Source organism: Pundamilia nyererei, unplaced genomic scaffold, assembly GCF_000239375.1.
Source record: "Pundamilia nyererei isolate P.nyererei 1_Seehausen unplaced genomic scaffold, PunNye1.0 scaffold00043, whole genome shotgun sequence".
Lineage (NCBI taxonomy): Eukaryota > Metazoa > Chordata > Actinopteri > Cichliformes > Cichlidae > Pundamilia > Pundamilia nyererei.
In genome coordinates, this window is record NW_005187444.1 from 1,329,380 (window position 1) to 1,351,876 (window position 22,497).

The 22,497-nt window shown below is 40.4% G+C and overlaps 1 protein-coding gene across 7 annotated transcripts in view; it reads right to left on the minus strand.

Moving 5' to 3' along the window:
• ap3b2 (adaptor related protein complex 3 subunit beta 2) overlaps nucleotides 1-22,497 on the minus strand; it is a 57,274-nt gene that overhangs the window by 10,022 nt on the left and 24,755 nt on the right. For 2 of the 7 annotated variants that reach the window (XM_005731435.2, XM_005731431.2), the window contains exons 9-25: nucleotides 19,809-19,906; nucleotides 18,217-18,271; nucleotides 18,033-18,104; nucleotides 17,873-17,935; nucleotides 17,633-17,765; nucleotides 16,553-16,662; nucleotides 16,172-16,348; nucleotides 13,858-14,044; nucleotides 12,179-12,309; nucleotides 7,921-7,959; nucleotides 7,075-7,189; nucleotides 4,433-4,610; nucleotides 4,126-4,291; nucleotides 3,617-3,704; nucleotides 2,968-3,077; nucleotides 2,616-2,844; nucleotides 1,569-1,653 (exon numbers count right to left, since the gene is read on the minus strand). In XM_005731435.2, the coding sequence (XP_005731492.1) occupies nucleotides 1,569-1,653; nucleotides 2,616-2,844; nucleotides 2,968-3,077; nucleotides 3,617-3,704; nucleotides 4,126-4,291; nucleotides 4,433-4,610; nucleotides 7,075-7,189; nucleotides 7,921-7,959; nucleotides 12,179-12,309; nucleotides 13,858-14,044; nucleotides 16,172-16,348; nucleotides 16,553-16,662; nucleotides 17,633-17,765; nucleotides 17,873-17,935; nucleotides 18,033-18,104; nucleotides 18,217-18,271; nucleotides 19,809-19,906 (2,036 nt within the window). The remainder of the gene's footprint in view (nucleotides 1-1,568; nucleotides 1,654-2,615; nucleotides 2,845-2,967; nucleotides 3,078-3,616; nucleotides 3,705-4,125; nucleotides 4,292-4,432; nucleotides 4,611-7,074; nucleotides 7,190-7,920; nucleotides 7,960-12,178; nucleotides 12,310-13,857; nucleotides 14,045-16,171; nucleotides 16,349-16,552; nucleotides 16,663-17,632; nucleotides 17,766-17,872; nucleotides 17,936-18,032; nucleotides 18,105-18,216; nucleotides 18,272-19,808; nucleotides 19,907-22,497) is intronic. The other 5 variants (XM_005731437.2, XM_005731434.2, XM_005731436.2 and 2 more) reach the window with 3 other exon arrangements.

A 22,497-nucleotide genomic window follows, 5' to 3' on the forward strand; every position in this document is an offset into this window, starting at 1 on the left:
CTATGTACCCTGCCTCTCACCCTATGTACCCTGCCTCTCCCTGGGATATATGCTCCAGCACCCCCCACGACCCTGGATAGGATAAGTGGAAGTGAATGGATGAATGAAGCTAACGGATTCTACAGTATTTATGAAAGTCTTCAGTTGCAGAAATTAATAATAGACTTCTTTTTAAGGACTTTTTCAACATTTTCAATTTATAGGTGTTTCCCTGAAGCAGTATTGTTTAGAAACACTAGAGATTGTAGTTTTTATGTATTTATCTATGACGCCAGATTACACGAATCAATTAGCTAAACTAAAATCATAATGCCATGGTGACCTGTAATATTTGGCTTCAAAATTTAAACATAACACAATTACCAAAGGCCTTCGAAACATGGTGTCTAACCAGATACTTGCTGAGAACAACATTGCCTTGGCCCTTGTGTGGGTCAGTAGATGTTTTAAATTGCAGTCTCAGATAAATGAGAATTTGGCTCCCTGGCACTTTCATCTCGCATGATGGCATTTGGTTGATAGTTCTTAAACTGTGATGGTGTTGACTTCATCAATATAGGAGCCAGACAAAATAAACAGCATTTTTCCATTTTAGAGCTTTCTGAAGTCATTGAAAACGCACACCGATATATGGTCAATTTGAAAGGGCCATTATTTTGAAAGGCAAAATAAGAATGATTGATATTGACATGGTATCACTATGGGGTTGTATACACTCAATATAGACTGCAACTAGTCTGTGGAAACATGAGTTTTCCATTCTGAATTAATTAAAAGAGTAGTTCAAAAATAAACATTCAGAGGGCTTTTACTTTGAAATCCAAAAGGAGATGGCTTTAATATTGGCATGTTGCTACTAGAATACTGGGGTATGTCATTTGTATCCAACATTAGAGTGTGCAAACAAGACTAATTGATATTTGTGAATGTGCTCTTAATTTACTGGAAGTCTGCCTTCATTTTGAAATCATGCTTCAGGAGCTTTTATTTTGAAATCAGGTTTCCACGTCTTTTGCCATAATACTCAGAATACACAGGGAACGTAAAACAAAGTGGAGGCTGGCTTGACACCAGTAAAAGTGGACGGTTGGTCACCCTAGTTAAGTGTTGATGCTAGCCTCAGATAGCTGCTTTTAACTGGTGTTAGTGAAACTTTCTTTGAAGCAGATCCAAGTGTTGGGCTTGGACCGGAGCCGGTCTTATATACTTATTAATGAAAAGCACATCAGTTTGTTGGAAGACATAATTGCACAATAATCTGTGTATATTTATAAGTAAAACAAATTTTTTTCCCATTAACCTCAAAAATGACTGCCTGTAGCTTTATAGAAATTCAGAAACCACTGGAGTGTTTTCTCTGATATTATTAAACGTGAACTGAATCGAATCAAGAGTTTTTCCAAATAATTAACTAACTTCCTGTCTGTATATCAACGTATCAGTGGCTTAGCAGACTAACTGCTGCAGAGCAAATGCAAATCTAGCAAATCCCAAAAATGAAGCAGACCGGCAACCAGAAGCAGGACTGCACAGGAGGTCTACCCTCTGTAATCAAGAGTCCGTCTCACCACAGCTGGAAGTTTGCTGCTTGCGTTGAATCACAGAAATCGATGCCCATCACAGCTGTGGCCGTCTCACCTGCCGGAAGTAGCTCTGTGGACATGGAGGAAAGAAAAAGCCTTTAGTGTTTCCACACAAAAAACAGGCACAACTCTTAAAAGTCACATGAAAAACCGAGACAAAGATTAGGATGTGAATGTTCATACTGAAACATCTGAGACGTCCTTGTACAAAAAGTGTCCTCTAAGAAGAAAACTGAGATGGAGGCGCTGCTGACAACTTCAAAACTGCCACACTTTGTTTTTCTCTAAGTCAAGTCAACCCTGATGGACATGTTAAAATGCCCAACTCGAGTGATGAAGGCAACATTATTTACAGACTGGGTTTTATTAAGGTTTAAATTTAAGGGCACATAACTCGTGGCATGTGTGCCGGCTGTAGCTGTAGCTGATGTCAGGCCTCAGGTAGGGACATTCAAGTCACTGAACTGTAACCACTGCGCCCATATTTATGGTGTTTTGCAGCTTTTTGATAGAATTACATGAGTAATATTATTGGTTACTGAGTGGCAGAGCTAGTTCAAGACATTTTGGTGAACAAAGTTACAGTGTTCTATCAGTTTGTGGCTTAACACTAATTATCAGGATACTGGTGTCTATGTGGTTGCCCGTGTACAGGTCATAGAGGCAGCTTGCAACCTGTTGCTGTTAGGTGAAAGGACAGAAATCCATCAAACTTGTATTTCATGTTGATAATAAGTTTAATGGAGGAATTTAAATGTGCTGATATGTATATTTTAATATGTAGCAGGCTGATGGTCCCCTTCTTGTCTATGAACAAACTTAAATTAGAATTTTCAACTTCATAGTCACAAAAATTCAGCATCTTATTTACAGCTTTCCCTGAAGCAAAATTATTGTAATAGAAAAAACACCGACATCTGCAACAAGTACGTCTGTTTTATCTGGTGTAATGAACAGTGCAGTTTCCAAGCACTGCCAGCAGGGTTGTATTTCATATGCCCGTGCATGTACACAGTGGACAATCTCACACACCGATCTCTGGGAACTCCTTGACCCTCATCCCAGACTGGAGCTTCACATCCTCTATGTGCAGGTTCTTGGTGTCGGAAGAGGCGCTGTTGGTGAACTGCATCTGCACCGCCACCATGTTGGCGTCAGGGCTGAAAGGCTGCCGGCTGAAACAGTACTCCACCGACAGACCCTCACCCGTGATCCGGTGAAGCAGCTCGTAGCTCTTCAGCGCGCTGGAGGGAGCAATGGTCTGTAAAAAGACCCCTCTGGTTTGTCATCTGCTTTAGTTTCCCCCCCTCCTCTTCATTTTCATTTCATCGCTTCACTAACAGAGAATAAAGATGTCAACAAGCAAATAATATGAAACACTTACTGCTGGGGAGAGGACAGAGTCAGACAAAGACAGCCCCTCCAGGTCGGTCACGAGGCTGTTGGATAGGAAGGTGTTGACCGGTGTGACTTGTGGTGAGGGAGCAGGTTCAACTAAGAAAGAAAGAAACAAGACACGGATGATGTTCCCAAATTCAGACCAGTGTGCAGTCATCTAATGGATTTTTTTTCCTTTGGCATCTTTGTAGAATGTGAAGGGGTTTAGGTGTGAATTAGCATCTCCAAGTCTGGTTGAGAGATTAAGTATCTTGGACGGTTTGTTTATGAATGAGGGGAGAGCATCGGTTTAATGGAAGCTCTACTTTCCTACCTATTCTGTGGACACATCTGTGGGTGGTGACCAAACCCTTGAGCTCAGTCATCTAAAAGGGGCTCAGATTATAGCTGCTGCTCCTCAAAAAGAGCTAATGAGATGGTTCAGGCATCTGAACTGCATCTAATTCAGAAGTGGTTTGTGCATTTTGAAATGGGATGAGATTCTCAGATGAAAGAGATGAAGACGGTTCTGGGAAGAGGTAGATGTGGACACCTCTGCTTAGACTGCTTTCCGTTCTAAAGAGAGTGCCATACATTTTCTACTGTCTGAGAAGAAAAGCTGGAAAGATCGAGAAAAAGAAACAAAAACAACTTACAATCATCAAGGTCGAGCAGAGACATTTCTTTCTTTTCTTTCTTGCTCTCTTTCTTGAGAGGCTTGGGAGGAGGTTTAGATTCAGCCGTCTGGAGAACAAAGAAAAACTGTCACGAATAGACGCTGTTCATGCTGCTGTATAGGAAAAGGGGCACAACTGCGCTCTCTTGTATTTTGAAATGCTAAGGTTATAAGAATTTTAGTGGCTTCTTAGATACAGGCTGTATCAAAAAGAATAATCTGGTTTAAAAGTGCTTTTATTCACCGCTAACGATAGAAACACGCACCGATGGAAAGAGCGGATTCATTCGCTTCACATGGTTGGTGGTAGGTAGCATAACAACAGCAGGGGCTGTGTGAAACCTTATATTCAGTCATGTACTTCTATATTTATTGCAAGCTTCTATGTGCATTACTTAAAAAAGAAAACCCAGCCTTTTTAAATCTGATGATTGTTTTTGATGCACCCTGCTGCTGTGGTCTTTCTCTGTAGTTAACCCTGGTTTGCACCTTTTTTTTCTTCTTGACCTCAGCCTCTGACTCCGAGTCTTCAGACTCTGACTGGCTGCTTTCAGACTCGCTTTCCTCATCTTCGTCAGATTCAGACTCTGACTCGCTCTTGCGCGGTTTACTCTTCCTCTGGTGCTTCCTCTCTTCTTCTTCGCTGCTCTGCTCACTGTCAAAGGAAACCAGAGGTCAAACTTCCCCCAAGGAGTCAAACTTTATTTTCTACAAACAAAGCGACCACCAATTCTAATAATAACATCCATAGTCCAGCAAATATGCCAGACATGGCATGCAGTGTAAAGCAGTCTACCTTTCGCTTTCTTGCACTGGCTTCTTTAGATCTTTCTTTTTTTTCTTCTTCTGTTCCTCTTCCTCCTCCTCTTCTTCTTCCTCAGACTCGGAGGCTTCCTTACTCTCTTCGCTCTCTGATCCCGACCCGCTCTCCTCGCTGCCACTGCTGCTTTCCAAGCCACTGGCAGAGTCTGACTCTGTGGAGGGAGAGGTCAGAGGTTAGAAAGGCTACACAGAGTAAGTGTGATCTGAAGGCTGTTGGTATTCACATCTTACACGGCGTCCTCTGACAAACAAAGCAGCTGGGACTGAGTGAGTCTGCGTGTTAAACTGTTTTACCATCAAAAAGAGTCGAGCTCATCAAAACCAGAGAGGAGATCAAACTTTTATTATCCTTTGTATTATTGATGCCTCAGACACTTTTTTCCTCCAGAGGCGAGGAAAAAGAAAAAAAGATAAAGCAGAACTTTTAACTGACATTCTCAGATTTTCTTTCAGCGTGAAGCTGAGGCAGACACATCAGAAACAACTAAAGACAGAGGTGTTTTATGCTACACCCGCACTCACAAAACTGCATATTGTCTATAACATTATTGTAGCCGATGATAGTTTCTGCAGCAGTAATAGTGAGGAATATTGATAATCTTCTTAAAAGAAGATTATCAATTAAAGATAACTGATCAGATGGAATCAGACATTTAGGGGTTTACTTTCTGTTTAATGTGAAATACTGTTGAGGCCAACAGATATTCAAAAGCTAGTAACAGTACCGATGTTTCAGTCAGTACTGCTAAAAGTAAGAATAATATGAAGCTCTTAAAAGAACATAAAACTATATTCAGAGTACAGGGATAATATCCAAATTAGCACTTCATACAGTAAAGGCCACAACGTATTTTGCAATTTCCCAAAAGTAATAGGATGTAATTTTCAGTGCCTAAACTTGAGGATTAATAACTCTTGAAGCAAATTTGTAAAATGTTTATTTGGGCTTTTTAGCCTTTATTTAAACAGGACGGGGGAGAAAAGATGGGAAGGCTGGGAGGAAGAGCAGGAGGACGACATGCAGCAACTGGTGATATACCTCACCCTATTTGTATTTTTAAGTGATTTTGGTGTATTTTAGACAATAAGAGACAAAATTATACTGGAAGTAATGAGGCTTTTCTATATTTCCCCATCTTAAGGTGTTATTAGAGTTATTTTAAGGTTGAGGGACGTATTCCTTAGTAGCTCTACTTCCGCATCTCACGCTGTAATTAATGGGGAATATTTCTATGTACTGAAAATTCCACACTAAACTCAGAAAACATTTTGGAAAATTACACAGGCAGCATTATAAACTGCTACCTAGTGTCTTATTTTACTCATATGATTCAAATCTATTTTTAAAAAATAACATCGTGGCTTTACTAATGTTCACAGAACTGCTTTTAAATGTTAAAATAAGATAATAATGCACTACATTAGGAAATCAGGATCAGCATAATTATACAGGCGTGCTTGTTGCTGTTAATGCACTTGCAGAATAAAGCAGGTGAAAACATTTGGATGAACAGATTTGTGCACTGGGAGTGAATGAGGTCCATGTATGAACAAGACAAGTTTTGTTTCTCTTCAGTTCTGCCTTGAGTCACCTCCAAATGTGGTCCTCAGATAATGATCCTCAATAAAAGCAGAATTGATTTGACTTTTGCTGCCTCACGATACATCATGAGGTCCTGAAACCTCACGAGAAGTCATGAGACAGCACCATATATACGCAGGTTAAAAGCAGCCGTTGACATTCTGAAATTCTTCATTACGTCTTTTCCATTTATGTCACGATGTCACCACCCCTGGCATTGACCAGCTCTCCACACACACTCCTATATAAAAATCAGCAGCCGCTCCCTCACAAATTTTGCTGTCTGTCTCCACATCCTCATCATCACACACTCATTTGAATTTGCTGGAAAATCGCTGCACATCCACTTGTAACCATCAACCCTTGATTGGTCTCTGTGTTTAGTTTTATGCAACATATTTAAACAATAAATTCAAACTCAGTACTGATACTTTCATCTGGTAACATTCTATATTTTTTTCCATTGCCAATAAATCAAAGTACAATACATTTCTTCCGTTCTTCTGTTAATACATTAAATGTGCATTAACCCCCCCGAGAAATAGTCTGCAGCCAATATTGTTATTGCTGTTGAAGTCTCTAGTTGTCTTAGGGCATTATGACCAATTTTAAAGATTTATACAGCTGGACTTGGACCTGAGTGCCACAAACAGGGTATGAAAGTTAGAAAGGATTGAGAGATGGACCTTATTTCTTTAGATTTTTATAGAATTGGTCAACAACACAAATCTCAAGGGCTTGCTCAAAGGGGGTGATATGATTATTAGGACTTATTCTGTGGGTCTTTACAATTTTATATTGTAAAGACCCACAGAATAAGTTGAGGTAACAGTTGTTGTGATTTGTAATAAAATTCAATTGATAATGAGCTTATTTGTTGAGACTGTCTCGTTTTACCAGCCCCTACCAAGATTATTCACACTGACTCAAAAGTCTCTCACACAAACACACACAAACACACACCCCTGTTGTGAGCACTACTTATTGAATCAAAAAAAATGACCATGCTATCAGTGCCAGCAGCCTAAAGTTACCACTGTCAGCAGACTCCGTAGGACCAGACTCTCCCTCTGAGTCGGTGTAGAACGGCTTTTCTACTTTCTTCTCCTTCCTCTTCTCACGGCTACTGCATTTGGTCCACTCAGGCACCTGGCATAAAACAAAACGGAAAAAGCGAGAGTACAAACAGTAAGCCTCCAGCCCCGCCTCAGAGAGAAAACCCTCAGACAGAAGCAGAAACGTGGGCAGATAGCATGGCCATGAGTGCCTCTGCCTGGGCGTGATGCAGCCAAAAGAAGCCAGCCATCGCTGCTGCAGATCTGCTCTCAGATCCCACAGCCAGGGAGCAAATTTACACCAATGCTTCAATGGAGCGAGTCGTTTACTTGTTTGCATTAGAGTTTTCTGTTTTTGCACACAAAAACATTAGCACCAGGTGTTGCCTTCATGACCAGTTGCAGAAATGCTTTTCTTGTAATAATATAGGAGCAGTTCCATTAAGAGAAGTGATATCTTTGAGGAGCAGTAACTATCCTCCTACACTTAAAAAGAAAAGGCCATCTGCTTTTTCTGTGACCAAACTCATTAACCAGAGCCATCTGCTAATGAGCACGGACATCTCAGCCCCACTTAATACCCATAAGGAGCCTAATGCTGCGTGACGTGCCTGAGCACCGATCTGCCTGCTGAAAGAATCACTTCTTTAATGGTAGAGACTGAGGAACAGGGTGCTGTGTTTCAGGTAGCTTTAGCTGAGCTAAGCACAGAACAGCGACTACTATATGCGGGAGGGAGGCGTTCAGTTTAAAAGCACTTGGGTTTTTGCGGCTATATGGGTTGAGGCTCAAGAACGTGTGGCTGTTTGCCGCTAACTGACTCACACTTGTTAATGTTGTGACTCTTTCAAGCAGCGTAAAAACCTGGCAGACGTAGGGGGGGAAAAAAAAGATTGGGATGGAGATGAGGAAAAAAGAAGGAAGAGGTTTCTTTCAGAATAAAAGTCAGGAGAGCAAGAGAAACAGGCACAGGAAGGTTTCAGGGGCTAAAAAATAAGAATGTGTGAGAACAGTTTTGGATATCACAGAGACAAAATAATAAGAATAATCCTAAATTTAATTACATGATAACTTTTAAACACAGTATTTGATAAAAGTAATCAAAAGGACAACTTCTGTTGGTAAAAAAAAATCAACATACTCCAATATAACTACTGGATATACCTTAATATGTACTCATACTGTCAAATTAAAAGTCAACATTAGCATTCACTACTTCACCAATACATCAAAAAAAATACATGAAATGCACTTAGTCTTCACCAGCAACAAAGTATGATATGCTAGCATGGGTGAGATGGGCAGAATGAAGAGCAGCACAGGTGGAGCAGCAGAGGGGTAGAGGAAGAAATCTGAGAACAAATCACATCAATCAAAAATAAAAAAAAATATCACGTGACAACATTTGTGACGTGATCAGCAAGCGAGTCACAAACTTCATGAAGAAAACCAAGCAGATGGACGGGAGGAGACCTGGAGGAGTCCCCGTCAGCAGGTCAAAATCTTTTGTTTTGCTTTAAGCTCTCACAAGGCTTCTGTTCTATGTTGGCGTCACTAAAAAGTGCACCTGAGTGAAAGAGAAACAATAAAATAAACAGATCTGTTCCTTAGTACTGTAGATTTTTTTAACATTTAGAAACTTAAAAAAGGTTTTAGCTAACCCCAAAGCAAAACACCCTTCATCCTTCCACTACTGTACTATCTTCACGTGTCACATGACCACTTCTACGATGTCTATTTTCTATAGACTATGGAAGCTCCCCGAGCTTCTACAATGTAGCATAATGTTCATTTCAGTAAGCTACCCTGTCTAAATGTTGGCTGCTTATCAAAAGGCACTGAGGCAGAACTAGCCTGGCATTGAGCATCAGCACTTCTGCTTTCTAAAGCAAAGCCTGGAAAAAGTCTTTAAGAATGAATAACTTTCTGTCAGAGGATTAACGTCTACAGCTGTGCTCTCACAATATACCTTCCTGCCAAATATTAATCTTTTCCAGTTCTTGTAGATCCTTTAATTTCACTCCTGCCACTAAATTACTGCTTCAAACTCGTTTTAGGGCAGTGTTTGGACAAACGAACAAAAATCTCATGTGCAGGAGGCACTCATCAGGTGGGTATGGACAGCATGCACCTGTAAGCTTCACAGGTACATGTTTTCCAAGCTGGCAGGTGGAGAGGTTTAAGATAAGAACATGAAGATTTTTTCTCATGAAACTCGCTGTATATTTAAAATTTTCAGCCAATATGAAAGAGAAGTCCCAAAACTGCTGATAAAGACAGTGTGATATGTTTGGAAGCCCCTGTTGGAGCTTAATGATTAAGTAAATCTTGAGACTAGAAGATTTTTTCCTGAGATTAAGAATTGATTTTGACTGGTCTCATTTACAAATTAGAATCAGCTTTGTTTATAAAATTAAAGAAAATTCTATCCCACTGCTTATTACTAAACAATTTATTGGACCCCTTAAAGCTGAACTCTGTCTGCTTGAAACAAACACAGTGGTCAGTCTTACTTCGTGTGAACTGACAGAGGATTTATTTCTATGATGTCACCTAAATGGTAAATGGCCTGTATTTGTATAGCGCTTTACTAGTCCCTAAGGACCCCAAAGCGCTTTACACATCCAGTCATCCACCCATTCACACACTGTGATCATTGTGTGATATGAAATGTGTAAATCATTTTGTATAAATGCCAACATCAGCAGTTTAGACGTTAACTGACAGGCAGGGAAGAAACAGAGAGAGCAGTCATCAACGCAAACACCACTGCATTTCCAAACTCAAAGGGAGGGGCACCTCTCGCCAGTCTCCTAGTAAGCCGATCCGCCCCTCTCCGGTGGTTATGACCTCCTCTGTCTGTGGAGGACCGTATAGCAGAGGGAGAGTCTGTCAGAGAGGCTGAGGCTTCAGAAGATTCACTGACCCTCCCAACTTTAACAGCCACAACGTGAGTGGATGCAATGCGAGACTTTCAGAATAACCCAGAGAGGTTTTTCCAGCAGCTGAACTTCAGAGGACAGTACTGAGTGTTTTACAGCTCTGCTTGTTTTTGCTCTTTAACTACAAATGATGTATAATAATGATTTGAAAGGCACACTATAGCTTTTCGGTCTGATTTCTTCCCTCAGCACTCACTATGTTCTGAAATTTGTGAAATTTAGCTTTGCTGCTGATTACAACTGCATTTTAGCCACGAGATATCAAGAGGGGAATTAAACGAGTCTGACTGGATATAAAAACACACCTAACTGAACATAATCAGTATTAATAAGCTCAAATATACTCTTAAAACAAGGAAAACTGGCAGATCCCAGCTTTTGGAAGGCTGGCCACAAGTATTGTATGGAAAAAAATAACTTGTTGACTAATTTGCATGCATTTATATCTTCGTGTAACAGCTCATAAATCACTCTAGTAATCTACTGCTCATAACCTTTTGTTGCTTTAGTGATTCCTTAATTTTTACACTTACAGAGTGCTAGTTTAGCCCACTGGTTGAGTGGGTGACGATATGCAATGCAGCAGAAACGCAGTGGTTTTAGTCCAATATCAAATAAAGGCAAAAATGGCCCCTCTGAAATTTTTTTCATTTTTTCTTCTTTTTTTTTTTGTACATTTGCACATTGACAACTATATATAGATATTTACGAATTTGACAGGTTCAAGCAAAGGCAAGTGATGAGCCTGTTGCACCCGCTGCTCTCGCCCTGGCAAAGCTGTCATTTCAGCTGGTCGTGCACGGCTCCGTGTTTGTAACCTCGTGCAGGTGTCACGGCCGGTGCGACTCAGTTTGTGTATAAAAACACAGACGCTGAGAGATTCCCAGATCACTCAGAGGGAGAAAACTAGCCGAGCAGCAATGAAACTGTGAGAAATATGACGCAAACTGGAAAAGCAGAGAATTCTCCTTCAAAGTAAAAAATTGTGCCTTACTGCTGTGACCAGCACATTTCAAAAGACTCAGCTTTTACCTTGAAGGCAAACAGTCTCTGGTTCATGTTTCACTACCACCGTGCGAGTAAGTCCTCCACAGACTAAGCAAACATTCAGCAATCTGCACACGTATTTTTCCTTAGTCACAGCTGCATTACCACACGATAAAAAGCCATCCTGATGACAAAACAACAATTTTCTAAAAGTAAAGATCCACTTGGGAAAACACTGATGTGTTTAACCGGCTAAACTGTACAAACATCATGGTCAAGAACATGAAAGGCGCCTGTAGCACCACATTGAAATGTGCTTCACACTTAAAGAGACACGACATGGATTACTGCGTTGTGTGTTAAAAAGCAACATTATTGTTACGAAACACATGTCACAACAAAATCAAGCCTTGAGGTCACTACTGAAATTTAAAGTTTTGTCTCCTTTTCTTCTTTTTTTAGATGGAGTAGTGAAAACACTCAAGTCTTGATTTCACGTTAATTTAACTGATGAACCGATGGCACATGGAGTGAATGGGATGGAGAAGAAGAGGAGGCTTTGGAGATTTGGGCTGACAGACTTTTGTGTTTTAAGTATTGACTAAACATTAATACTACTGTCAGCATGCTGCTGTTAAAATCTGTTCTCTTCTCTATCGCATGTGCTATTGGCTCAAACAGCTGTCAGGAAACATCTGGATGGGGCGAGTGAGCTGCTGCTGAACAGAAGCGAGTGCAGCAGAGAGGATGAGGTGGAGCTTCATGCCACTGACTGTTTCTATAATGATTCGGGTGTTCTCAAATTAGGCACTTTCTGTCTAACATGTTCTCTCATTAATATGAAAATAATCCTCTTTTCTCCTTTGTGACTCATTCTCCTCCATGGATGGGGAAGTTGTTAAGCAGCATCCATTTTGAAGTAGATGGAGACCAAAAAGGATGAGCTGTTAATGCTAATGAGCTGTAAGCAAATGAAAGATGACCAGTGAAAGAGGAATCAATGTTATATTGGAGTTAGTGTCAGGCTCTGGTGACTCTGTCCAACCCCTCTGAGGCACTGCTCTGGGGAAGGAGCAACTCTCGCTCCCCTCCATTCTTTGGGGCCCCCAGAGGGCCCCTGTGTCTCTGTGTGTTACTGTTCCCACTGCACGCACAGACTCCTTCACCTCCACGTTGCGCACGGAGGGGTCAGGGGCAGCTTCAGGCCAGTCAGGCAACTCCTGGTAGCCCCCAGCCTTGGCATTCAACAGGTGGGAGAGTGAACCCAACTGGAAGTGGTCTCGATCTGCAAAAAGAAGGAAAAACAATGCAAGCACACACAGAGATCAGTACAACAGAAAGAGCAGAGTCACTCTTATCATAACACAGAATCACAAAGTTCTGAGACAGAACTTCAACAGCTTTGAATTTAGTTAAGCTCCACTTCAAAGTCATCTCCTTGTGCACCTCTGGACCCAAATCCTTTTTTGACTACATGCATGTGAACTCAAACTGAAGAAAACATTAACTTGTGTGTAGACTGACTCAACCTCCCAACATGTCTGCGATGACCACTGGACCACTTCCATTTACAGCCCAGAGACCAAACAGGAGTTATTAGTGGAATTCAATTCAATTCAGTTTTACTTATATAACACCAAATCACAACAACAGTCACCTCAAGGCACTTTATACTGTACAAAATTCAGACGGAAACCTCAACAGCTGGATGACACCCCGTGAGCAAGCAAAGGTGGGAAGGAAAAACTCCTTTTACAGGAAGATACCGCCGGCAGAACCAGGGACTGGTAGGGACGGCCATTTAGCCCAACAGGTTGAGGGAGAGGGGAGGGAGAAAGAACAAAGGACAAACAGCTAGACGAGTGTCTAAGTGTTAACTGTGTCCTCCGTCCCAAAGTTGGAGGATCGCTGTTTCAAAGAAGAAGAGTGTGTATCACAGAGGGTACAAAGTGGCAAACAGGGAATTAAACCAAGGGAGAGTTCTGGAAATACAGACACCCTGGAAGTGATCCAGAGGAGCACAAGGAGATGACCTCAAAGAGGAAATCGGGATGAACTTTTAAAATCTCAAATCTCAAGACTTTGCTCTGTAATATGAGGATGAGTGGATTCTCCTGTCTTTGTTATGATTACTGTCAGGCTGCTGCCATGTGAAGATCAGAGAGCTGCAGGCAAAACCGCTGGATGTACTTAAGATGAATAAAAAGATGGACAGAATGTTCATGTGAAGAATAAAAATGCTCCCGGTGTAAGGACAGACTCACAGTTACAAAAAAGATGCGTGAATGCTCTGGATGACCTTTGCCTTTTGTAAAACTGTATCCTCAAACAGCTCTTGGACACATGGAAAAAAATCCCTCGTTCATTATTTCCAAGCTGTTTTGTAGATTTAAAATTGGAAGAAATTGAGATAATAATCCCTGGAAGCTTAAATCACAATACTTGTGGAAAAAAAGGATCTTATTTGTGTTGATATCTGACTGAGTTATGACTCTGAGAAGGATACGTTATATCTGATGCGGAGCCGCTGCTGCAGCTGCATCTGCTGGCTGTGTAGACCAAAACAGCCCATAACTTCCTCTTTCTTTCACTTTAGCTGTTTTTGCCTCAGGTGTCTCAACGTACAGAGAGACACAGAGCAGCAGGAAATTATGGCTCAATTTTCTGTTTAATTGATTGTGACTGTCTCATTTTTGTTAAGGCGGTTCATGACTGATGGTAATTAAACGCTAATAACATTGCTCAAACTATTTCTGCCATTATAATTTTCAAACAGCCGCAATACAAGTTCACAAACTAGAAAACAAAACTTACTGTTGACTTGCTTCTGTACCTTTAAAAGGAGACTCAAGGACGGGTGCAGGTTTGAGGGCGAGGAACAGCTTTTTAGCATACTTGCTTAGGGCTCCACTCTTCTCGGTGGGCACAATGAGTTGGCGAATGAAGCGTGCCCGGTCGCGGATGTCGTAGTTCTGGTCGTATTTGGCCAAGTTGAGAACATACTGCGTCAGCAGTTTAGTCTGAGGGGTGAAGGGACACGAAAGGAAGGTGGAAGAACAGTAAAACAACACCTTATCTACTGCGTTACGTGCATGTGCAGTGTGGGAGTGTATGTAGCTGTGGATTTGTTTGAGAGGGTCTAAGAGGATAGGACTACTGCATTAGTCTTGAGCCACCTCTCGTGTCGTAATATTTTATTAGAACATAAAAAAAGATGTGACTCACTGAAATGTGCAGACATACATGGGAATACTGTATAAGGCAAAAACAAGAAGCTCGAAAGTCAGTATTTGGTATCACTATTCAAGAACAGTTCTCCTTGTTTCTTGAAGGACATTCAAAGCCCTTCTATGGATGTTGGCTGACCTTTGGTGCAGTTTTCTGTCACGATGAGCTCACACGGCTTCAGAAGTGCTGAGGCCCAAGCTCTAGAAAGGCCAATCCATAATTGACAATTACGAGGACACACCTGTGTGTTTTCTTATCCAGGTATGATTTTACTGTACAGGAAATGTGTTTGGTGTCCTGCTAAAAAGGACCTAAGCCATTGCAGGTCAGACAATCTTGGTATTGGATGGTGGATCAAAGTTGACAGTCTTTTTCTGCATTCGTAATTCCATCAGTTTTAAGAAGATCTCCATCACCACTGGCTGAAATGCAGCCCCATACCATGACAGAGCCTCCATGATGTTTTACAGGTACTTGAAAGCAGTCAGAAACGAGCGCTGGACTGAAAATAAGTGGAAAAGAAATACCTCCAGAAAGCTGGAGAACTTTTGCTGAAGACCACTTCAAAAAACGACTCTTTAGAAACAGGAATTAGGTGTTCTCAAATGACTCAAGTCTGTTTGTTAAATGAATGAACACATTTTAAACACAGACAGACTTCCTGGTATGAAACTTTCACAAAGAAAAACCAAAGGCATGTAAATAACTGGATACACTGACATGTTTCTGGTTTCATGGATTCCTGTAAGACCTCATCACGTTAAAAGAAAAAAACATAATTGGTGATAGGAGATTGGTGAAGGTTTGCAACTAGTCTGCAACTAATTTATAAGAAGACAGAGTCCCTGATTGAAAGCTTACTCAAATGATAAAGCTAAACTTGGTCTGCATTGCAGAAAAAATATAAGAGCACTTTTAATGAAGATATGCAGCGTAATGACTGTGTGAGAGCGTCACTGGCTTTATTTCTAGACTGCAAATTTACACAGTGCATAAGTGTAGGTGGCAACAATGTCCCAGGTGAGACTGGAGAAGGCAGGAAGAAGAGTGTGTGTGGACGCCACAGAGGTGTGTTTAGTGCGTTCTGTCACCTGACAGCAGCCTTGTTCACACAAACTAAATGAAAGCCAACATCATGCTCAGTCATTTATGCACAATACTGCAAGATCATTTTTAAAAACAACACGTTGGATATTGAATATAATCTCAAATGTTTCTTTTTTTGTGATGGTGATGATTTGAAGCAGCAGACCTTGTTGATGTGTATTCACACTTATTATCAGGGAGAGGCAGCCAGACTATCACCATCCTGAATCCTCCCAGCTGCACCCTGCTGCTGTAAGCAATGAGCCTAATTTAATTAAAGATTAGATTTTGCCTTTACAACAGTGTCTTTGCTCACTAGCACAAATATCACTGCTGACTTGAATTTTCAAGACAAAGGGGATATTTGAGTAATTTATTCTGTGAAGTGAAATTAAATGTGTGAGTTGAAATGTTTTTATTCTGGATTAAAGTCCTCTTCCTCTAAAATGTTCATACAAATGGGTCAGACTTTCCTTTCAGGTGTACCTTCTGCCACAAGTTTGTTTCTAATAAATTCAAACTTTTGGGGGTTGAAACTGGTGTATTTATAACACCAAAACAAAACAACAGTCACCTTAAGGTGCTTTTATTGTAAGGTAAAGAATCTACAATAAGAGAGAAGACCCCAACAATCAGACGACCCCCTATCAGCAAGCACTTGGTGAAAGTGAGAAGGAAAAACTCCCTTTTAACAGGGAGAAACCTGCAGAAGAACCAGGCTCAGGGCAGGGCAGCCATTTGTTGTGTTGTTGTGACCAATTTGTGGGTGAGGGAAGGGAGACAACAAAAGGACAGCCATAAATACTAGTGACAGAAAAACATGCCATTCCCACCTGTTTGGAGTTGGTCAGATATAGCTTGGCTGCCAAATTGATGATCTGAAGCTTCACAATGTCCTCTTCATTAGTGAATGACTTGGCCATCTTCCTTAGAACATCTGGGGCGATCTTAGGTACATGCTCACAGTATTCTCCAATCAGCCACAGGATACTTGCCCGTGCCATTGGCACCTGAGAACACAGGTTGATAGCAAACTAACACTGCTACTACAGAGGGATATGACTGGCAGAAACAGGTTTACCGTCAATGTAAACGGTGGTTCAAGAGCCCGAGTCAATTAGTGAACACTTAGTTGACACCTGGTTTATAATAATAGATACTGAATGAGGCATTGAAGTAAGCTACCATCTGCAGGTCATGAAAGAGACTCTTACCTGAATGTTGTCGGTTAGTTTCGCCATGTGCTTTATGATGTCGCTGTGCTTCTCCGGCTGCATCTGCAGCAGCTTCTTGATAACAACCACTGACTCGGCAACCACCAACTCTGCACAAAAGAAAGAAGAGTCACTCGTTGAAATCAGAAATGAAATACATACTTTTAAACATCACTACTGCTCCGAGTCAATGTGTGGAAAGTATTCAGCATTCATTTACCAGTTCATTCACACTAGAAATTCACACTGTTCACTTCATTCTGTATATTTGTTCAACTGTCATGACATTAAGACATGACCAAGACAACCTGCTGAAGTTAAAAAACGAGCAATGCAGTGAGGAAGAAAGGTGATTTAAATGATTTTGAACGTGGTATGGGTCTTGATGCCAGACGTGCTGGTTTGAGTATCAGAAAGTGCTGATCCGCTGGGATTTTCCTGCATAACCAGTAACCTATAACCAAGTTACGCTGAATGCATAACACAGATGGGCTACAGCAGCTTCAGACCACAGCAGGTGACTGTACTGACACCCAAGAACAAGAAACTGAAGCTGTAATTCACACGGGATAAAACTGGACAATAGAAGGGTGGAAAAATGTGGCCTGGGCCGATGACTCTCCATTAATGAAACAACATTCATGAAAGCACAGATTCAACCTGCCTTGTATCAACAGTTCAGGATCCTGGTGGTAAAATGGTGTTGGGGGATATTTTCTCGACACATTTTAATCCCCTTAGTATCAACTGAGCACCATTTAAATGCCACATCCTACCTGATTATTGTTGCTGGCCATGCCTACCACTTTCATGACCACAGTGTACCCATCTCCTGATGGCTGCTTCCAGCAGGATAACATGCCATCACACACATCAAACAATCTCAAACTCATATCTAGAACATGAGAACGAGTTCACCGTACTCCACAGTCATCAGGTCTCGATCTATTTGATTAGATTTTTTGGAATGTATTTTTCTCTTTTTACTTTTAAGTCTTGTTTTTGATGTTATTTTGCCATCTGTTCATACAATATGTACAGTTTAAAGAGTGTCTTATACTAACAAATAAAAAGACTCACCATCTCGGTTGGAGAGCAGCTGCACAAGACCGTTCAGACATGTGTCCCTCACCTCGCTGATGTTGGTAGCACAGCGACCAATGGCTTGGATTGTTGCAGCCACAAAGTCTTTATCCATGCTTTTAATATATGTCTGCCAGAAAAAAGCAGCCACTCTGCATATTAATTCATACAGGAAGACAAAGTTGGTTGCTGACTGACTGCTCTTCCTAAAACACGACTTATATTTTTTAATTGTACCTGAAATTCTCTGAGGATGGTGGAAATGTTTGTCTCGTTGGCCAGATTGGTTAGAACCTCCAGCTGCAAATAACAATAATAAGAATCCATCATGTTCTCATATCTCCACAAACTGCTAAAAACTTCTGACCATCTTCAAAAAAAGAGAACAGAAAGCAACCTTTAGGACTTTGATCTGAGTTGGATCTGTTGAGCGGATGTAGAAACTCTTCAGATATGGTTCAAACATCCCCTGTGACACACAAAGACAGGAAGAACCTCCGTGAAGCTTCGTTAGAATAAAAATACCATTTATACACATAAATAGAAAACAGAAGAAAACAGAAACACCAGCTTTAGCTCACCCGTCTCTTAATGGACATTGTTGCCACGTTCTGAAGAACAACATACTGGACTTCACTAAAAGAAGAAGACACAGAGTAAGTAGCAATCGAGGATTATTATCCTGATAATTGGTAATTCTTTTGCTGTCAGAAGAAAACAAAATTTTTGTCTGAGACAGCCTAAGAAGCGAGGGACAAGGAGGAGCTTTCAGGAGGTCTCTAAAAAATGACAATATGCAATCCTGATTCTTTCTTATCATCATTTCAACATCCTCATGACTTTTCTGTCACTGATCATGACTGAAATCACACCATCACAGACGCAGGACGCATGCATCAAGTGCATCGGCCATTAAATTGTTCCCCTGTTGTTATTTAATCCACTTTAGTGCCTTATTTGGGACCTCTCTCCATCAATACATGGCACTTTAAACAAATGAATTGTATTCTTTACCTGCATCTCTCAGCTTTTAAGTGATTGATAGTTTTTAGATTTTACATGGACCTGCTCTGACTTGTTCTTCTTCCCTTGGTATGTCATTACAAAAAACAAAAACAAACAAAACTCTTCTGCAGCTGTATCAAGGAAATCATTAGTATTAAGAGAAGGATTAAATTTCACCACGATTCATAAAGATGTTATTCTCACTTATAATTGAAACTGCTTGCAGTGCTTAGCCGCCAGAGTGCTAACAGCTGAATTTCTAGCTTTAAGGCAGAACAAGTGGCATCTCTACGAGTTGTGTTTTCTGTTTATTTTAACTTTTTTTTTGTCCGATCTGTCAGAAAGAACATATTGTTATTGCTAGTAACAGCTTCAACATCTGGATTTCAAAATTAAAAATGTTGAGGGTAATGTGACCTAGCTTACTTTTTCAAGCAATAATTCTTAATCTTATGCAAAAACTAAAAGAATTCCAAGAGACGTTTCACAATTGGCCTCTACTTGAAACTTCTGGCACGTTTGTAGCTACCCCTGTACGCCACAAAACGTAGCAAGTACAAATGTTTTAAAAACATTCCTGTTAAACATCAGCGCATTATTATTTAAGGCAGTAAATCCATGTGGTTATTATGCAAGCCCGGACGCCACAGAGTCAATAGCAATAAGTCTAATGAAAGATAAGGTATGGTACAATGAATTTTGGATGACTCTCCCACAGAGAGAGATGCTGGTGTTTGGTCGCTGCTGATTGATGATCCCATTACAACACACCCTGAGCCACAGGACCACTTGTGCAATAAAAAGCTGACAGTGTGCAGGACTTACAGGCAACAGGCCACCGATGTGCGATCATCACTCCTCATGGTTTATGAGTTCATGCTTACTTCAGCTTCACTGGGCTCCCTGTTTAATTTTACTTTCTGCTTCTAGGCATTAGCGATCCATTTTATTACGCTCACTTGTTATTTTGTTGTCATACTGTTTTCCACTTTGCTGAGTTTTGTGGTTGTTAAATCTTTTTTCCCCTCCCATTTAGCTGTGTATTTTTTCGACATTTCAACTTGTTTCCTGTTACTTTCTCCAGAGGGGAGGGTGTTTTAATTTTGGAAAATGGCGATACAGTGATTTGAAAGCAATTTATTTTGAAATTATAGACTGTAAAGCTCACCTGTGGCTCCTCAGGAGACGGACCAGGGCCTTGGCAATCACACCAACCTCCGCTTTAGGGGCCAGATGGAAATACAGCTGAGCCACAGCCATCACCACCTGGATTGTGTAAAGAATGAGAAAACAGAAACTTTTAAGTCTCACACAGTGACATAACCTCCCAATGTAAAAAAAAGAAAGAGGTGTAATGGTGAGTGTTGGGCCATTAATGAGTTTTGTTCTCTATTGAAAATTCATTCATTTTCAGCAGGTAATTACCAAGGCATCACTACCTTATGCTTATGTTGCACTGGAGATGACGAATGTGTTTGGATTTATTCTGCTCATGTGTTAAATATACATGAACAAACTAAAGCAAATACAGATTTGCTCTCTATTTACTGCTCTAGCAGTAAAAAGTTCATTCAAGAGGCAGGAGTTTTAAGATGCTCAATATGCATTGGAAACAGTTCTTACAAAGCAGAATTAATTGTGTAGATCCAATGCAGCATGTTAAAAAAACCAAAAGCGCATATGCACTGGAATGCTGACTGGTTGAAAAGTGGGCCTGAATAGGAAATGGAGCAATATTGGAGTTCCCCATGAAGACAACAAAGTACAAAAAAGCTCAAAAAGCAGCATGAGAAGCACCAAGAGCAGTGGACAGCTTTAATTGTTTCGCTTTATGACAATGTTTCCTATGTTTTCACTCCTGTATGGTGACCCTGAGAGTTCAAATGCACGGAAACTTAAGAAAACACCAGCAAATAGAAAAATGCTGCGAAACCACAGAAAACACAACCAAAACTGAATAACAAACACTGGCTGCAGAAAAAACACAAAAACTCACAAAACACAAGAGAGGTTTTTGAATGTTTGTTATTACCCGTTTACTGTTAGCCTGTCACTTTCACAGCTGTTCCCAAAAAACACTCCTTATATGTTTTGTGAGTTTTTTTTGTGACATTTTGTGGCATTTGTTCTGTTTACATTGAGTTTTATTCTAATTGTGTCGCAGACATCATCATTTATTCCACATATTTTTAACAATGAGTCCTGTTGACTCGACAACATGTAGACAATGGCTGGATCACACAGGACCAACGCACAACCACGCTAGTCTTTTGAGAGAAAATAATGTTTGAGGCGTTCATAGGTGTGGTTGATTTCATGTGTAATTCACAAAACTTGCTCTGTTTTTAGTTAGTTTCATATCAAGCTCAAATGTTAATAGATTCTATAGTTCGGCATTAAATATCAGCTGTAAATTGCATGTCACAAACATTACTTTGCGGACCTGATTCTAGTCCTTATATTTCGTGGTTTGAGTTCTCACCTCTTACACATGCTGATAATCCTTTTTTTTTTTACACCCAAACCCAGTTCGTGTTGGTGCAATGCGTTAGTAAATCTGGCCCTAAACCCTTTACAGGATGCTTCCTCATCAGTCAGTCACTTCAGCCACCTCTAAACAAGAACTCTGAACAATGTTGGGAGAATCAGGTCAGAGTATTGTCCTTGTCCTTTCTTATATGTAGCACACAGCAGGAGACAACTGGAAATGTTCTATTTGTTTCAAGAAAGGCAGCCGCATGGGTAGACACCTGAATCTCAGTTGATATTCATGAAAGAAGTTTGAATTGACACAGACCATTTCTGATTGTTTACTGGTAAATTTATGGGCTGTAAAGAGATGCAGAGCTGAAAAAAATGATAGTCTGTAGGTTTGTCACCATGAGACTAAGCTTCAATGCTGGAAACTTTAAAGTAAAAAAGACCAGGTTGTTGGTCTGCATCAAAGTCAGAGCAGTCAGACTGGAACCAATGACACTTATTCATACCTTCATCACCTCTACACTGGACTACTGTAATTCTCTCTATTTGGGTCTTCAACACTCGTCTCTCCATCGCTTGCAGTTAGTCCGCTTGCTGCTGCGCGTCTTTTAACAGGTGTTAGAATGTATGAACACATCACTCCAGTTTTAGCAAATTTACACTGACTCCCTGTAAAATATTGTATTAATTTTAAGATTCTTTTACATACTTTTAAATAATATGGCGCCTAGTTATTTAAATGAATTCCTCAACATGTATGACCCCAAAGGAGCACTGAGATCATCTAGTCAGATGCTTTTAGCACAACCAAGGTCTCGATTGAAACATAGAGGAGATCGGGCCTTCGCAGTAGCAGCACCCAGACTCTGCAATAATCTGCCGGAGGAGACTCGTACTTCAGAGTCTATTCAGTCTTTTAAATCGCATCTTAAAACTCACTTTTTTACTTTGGCTTTTAATTCAAGTTCAGTATGAGTACCATCAGGCCTGTTTTATGTTTTTATTGTTAATTCACTGCCTTCTTATTTATCTATATTTGTTTCTCTATTTTTTTTCTTGTTTTTAACCAATTGTGAAGCACTTTGGTCAACTCTGTTGTTTTTGAATGTGCTATACAAAGACATTTTGAATTGAACTGAATTTGAATTGACTGTAGAAAACTTTATATACAGTCATTGGTTGGAACTCATACCTGCAAAAATGCAACTGTATGAAGTCATCACTGGAAAAGGAAACTATTTGGTTTTCCATTTCATTGGTTTGATGCAAAGCAGGTAACCACATAAAGAGCAATTACAGCTCCATGATTGACTTTTCCACTTCATGCAAGATAAGCGAACACTTGTTGGCTCAGGAATGGGAAAAGTGTTTCATAT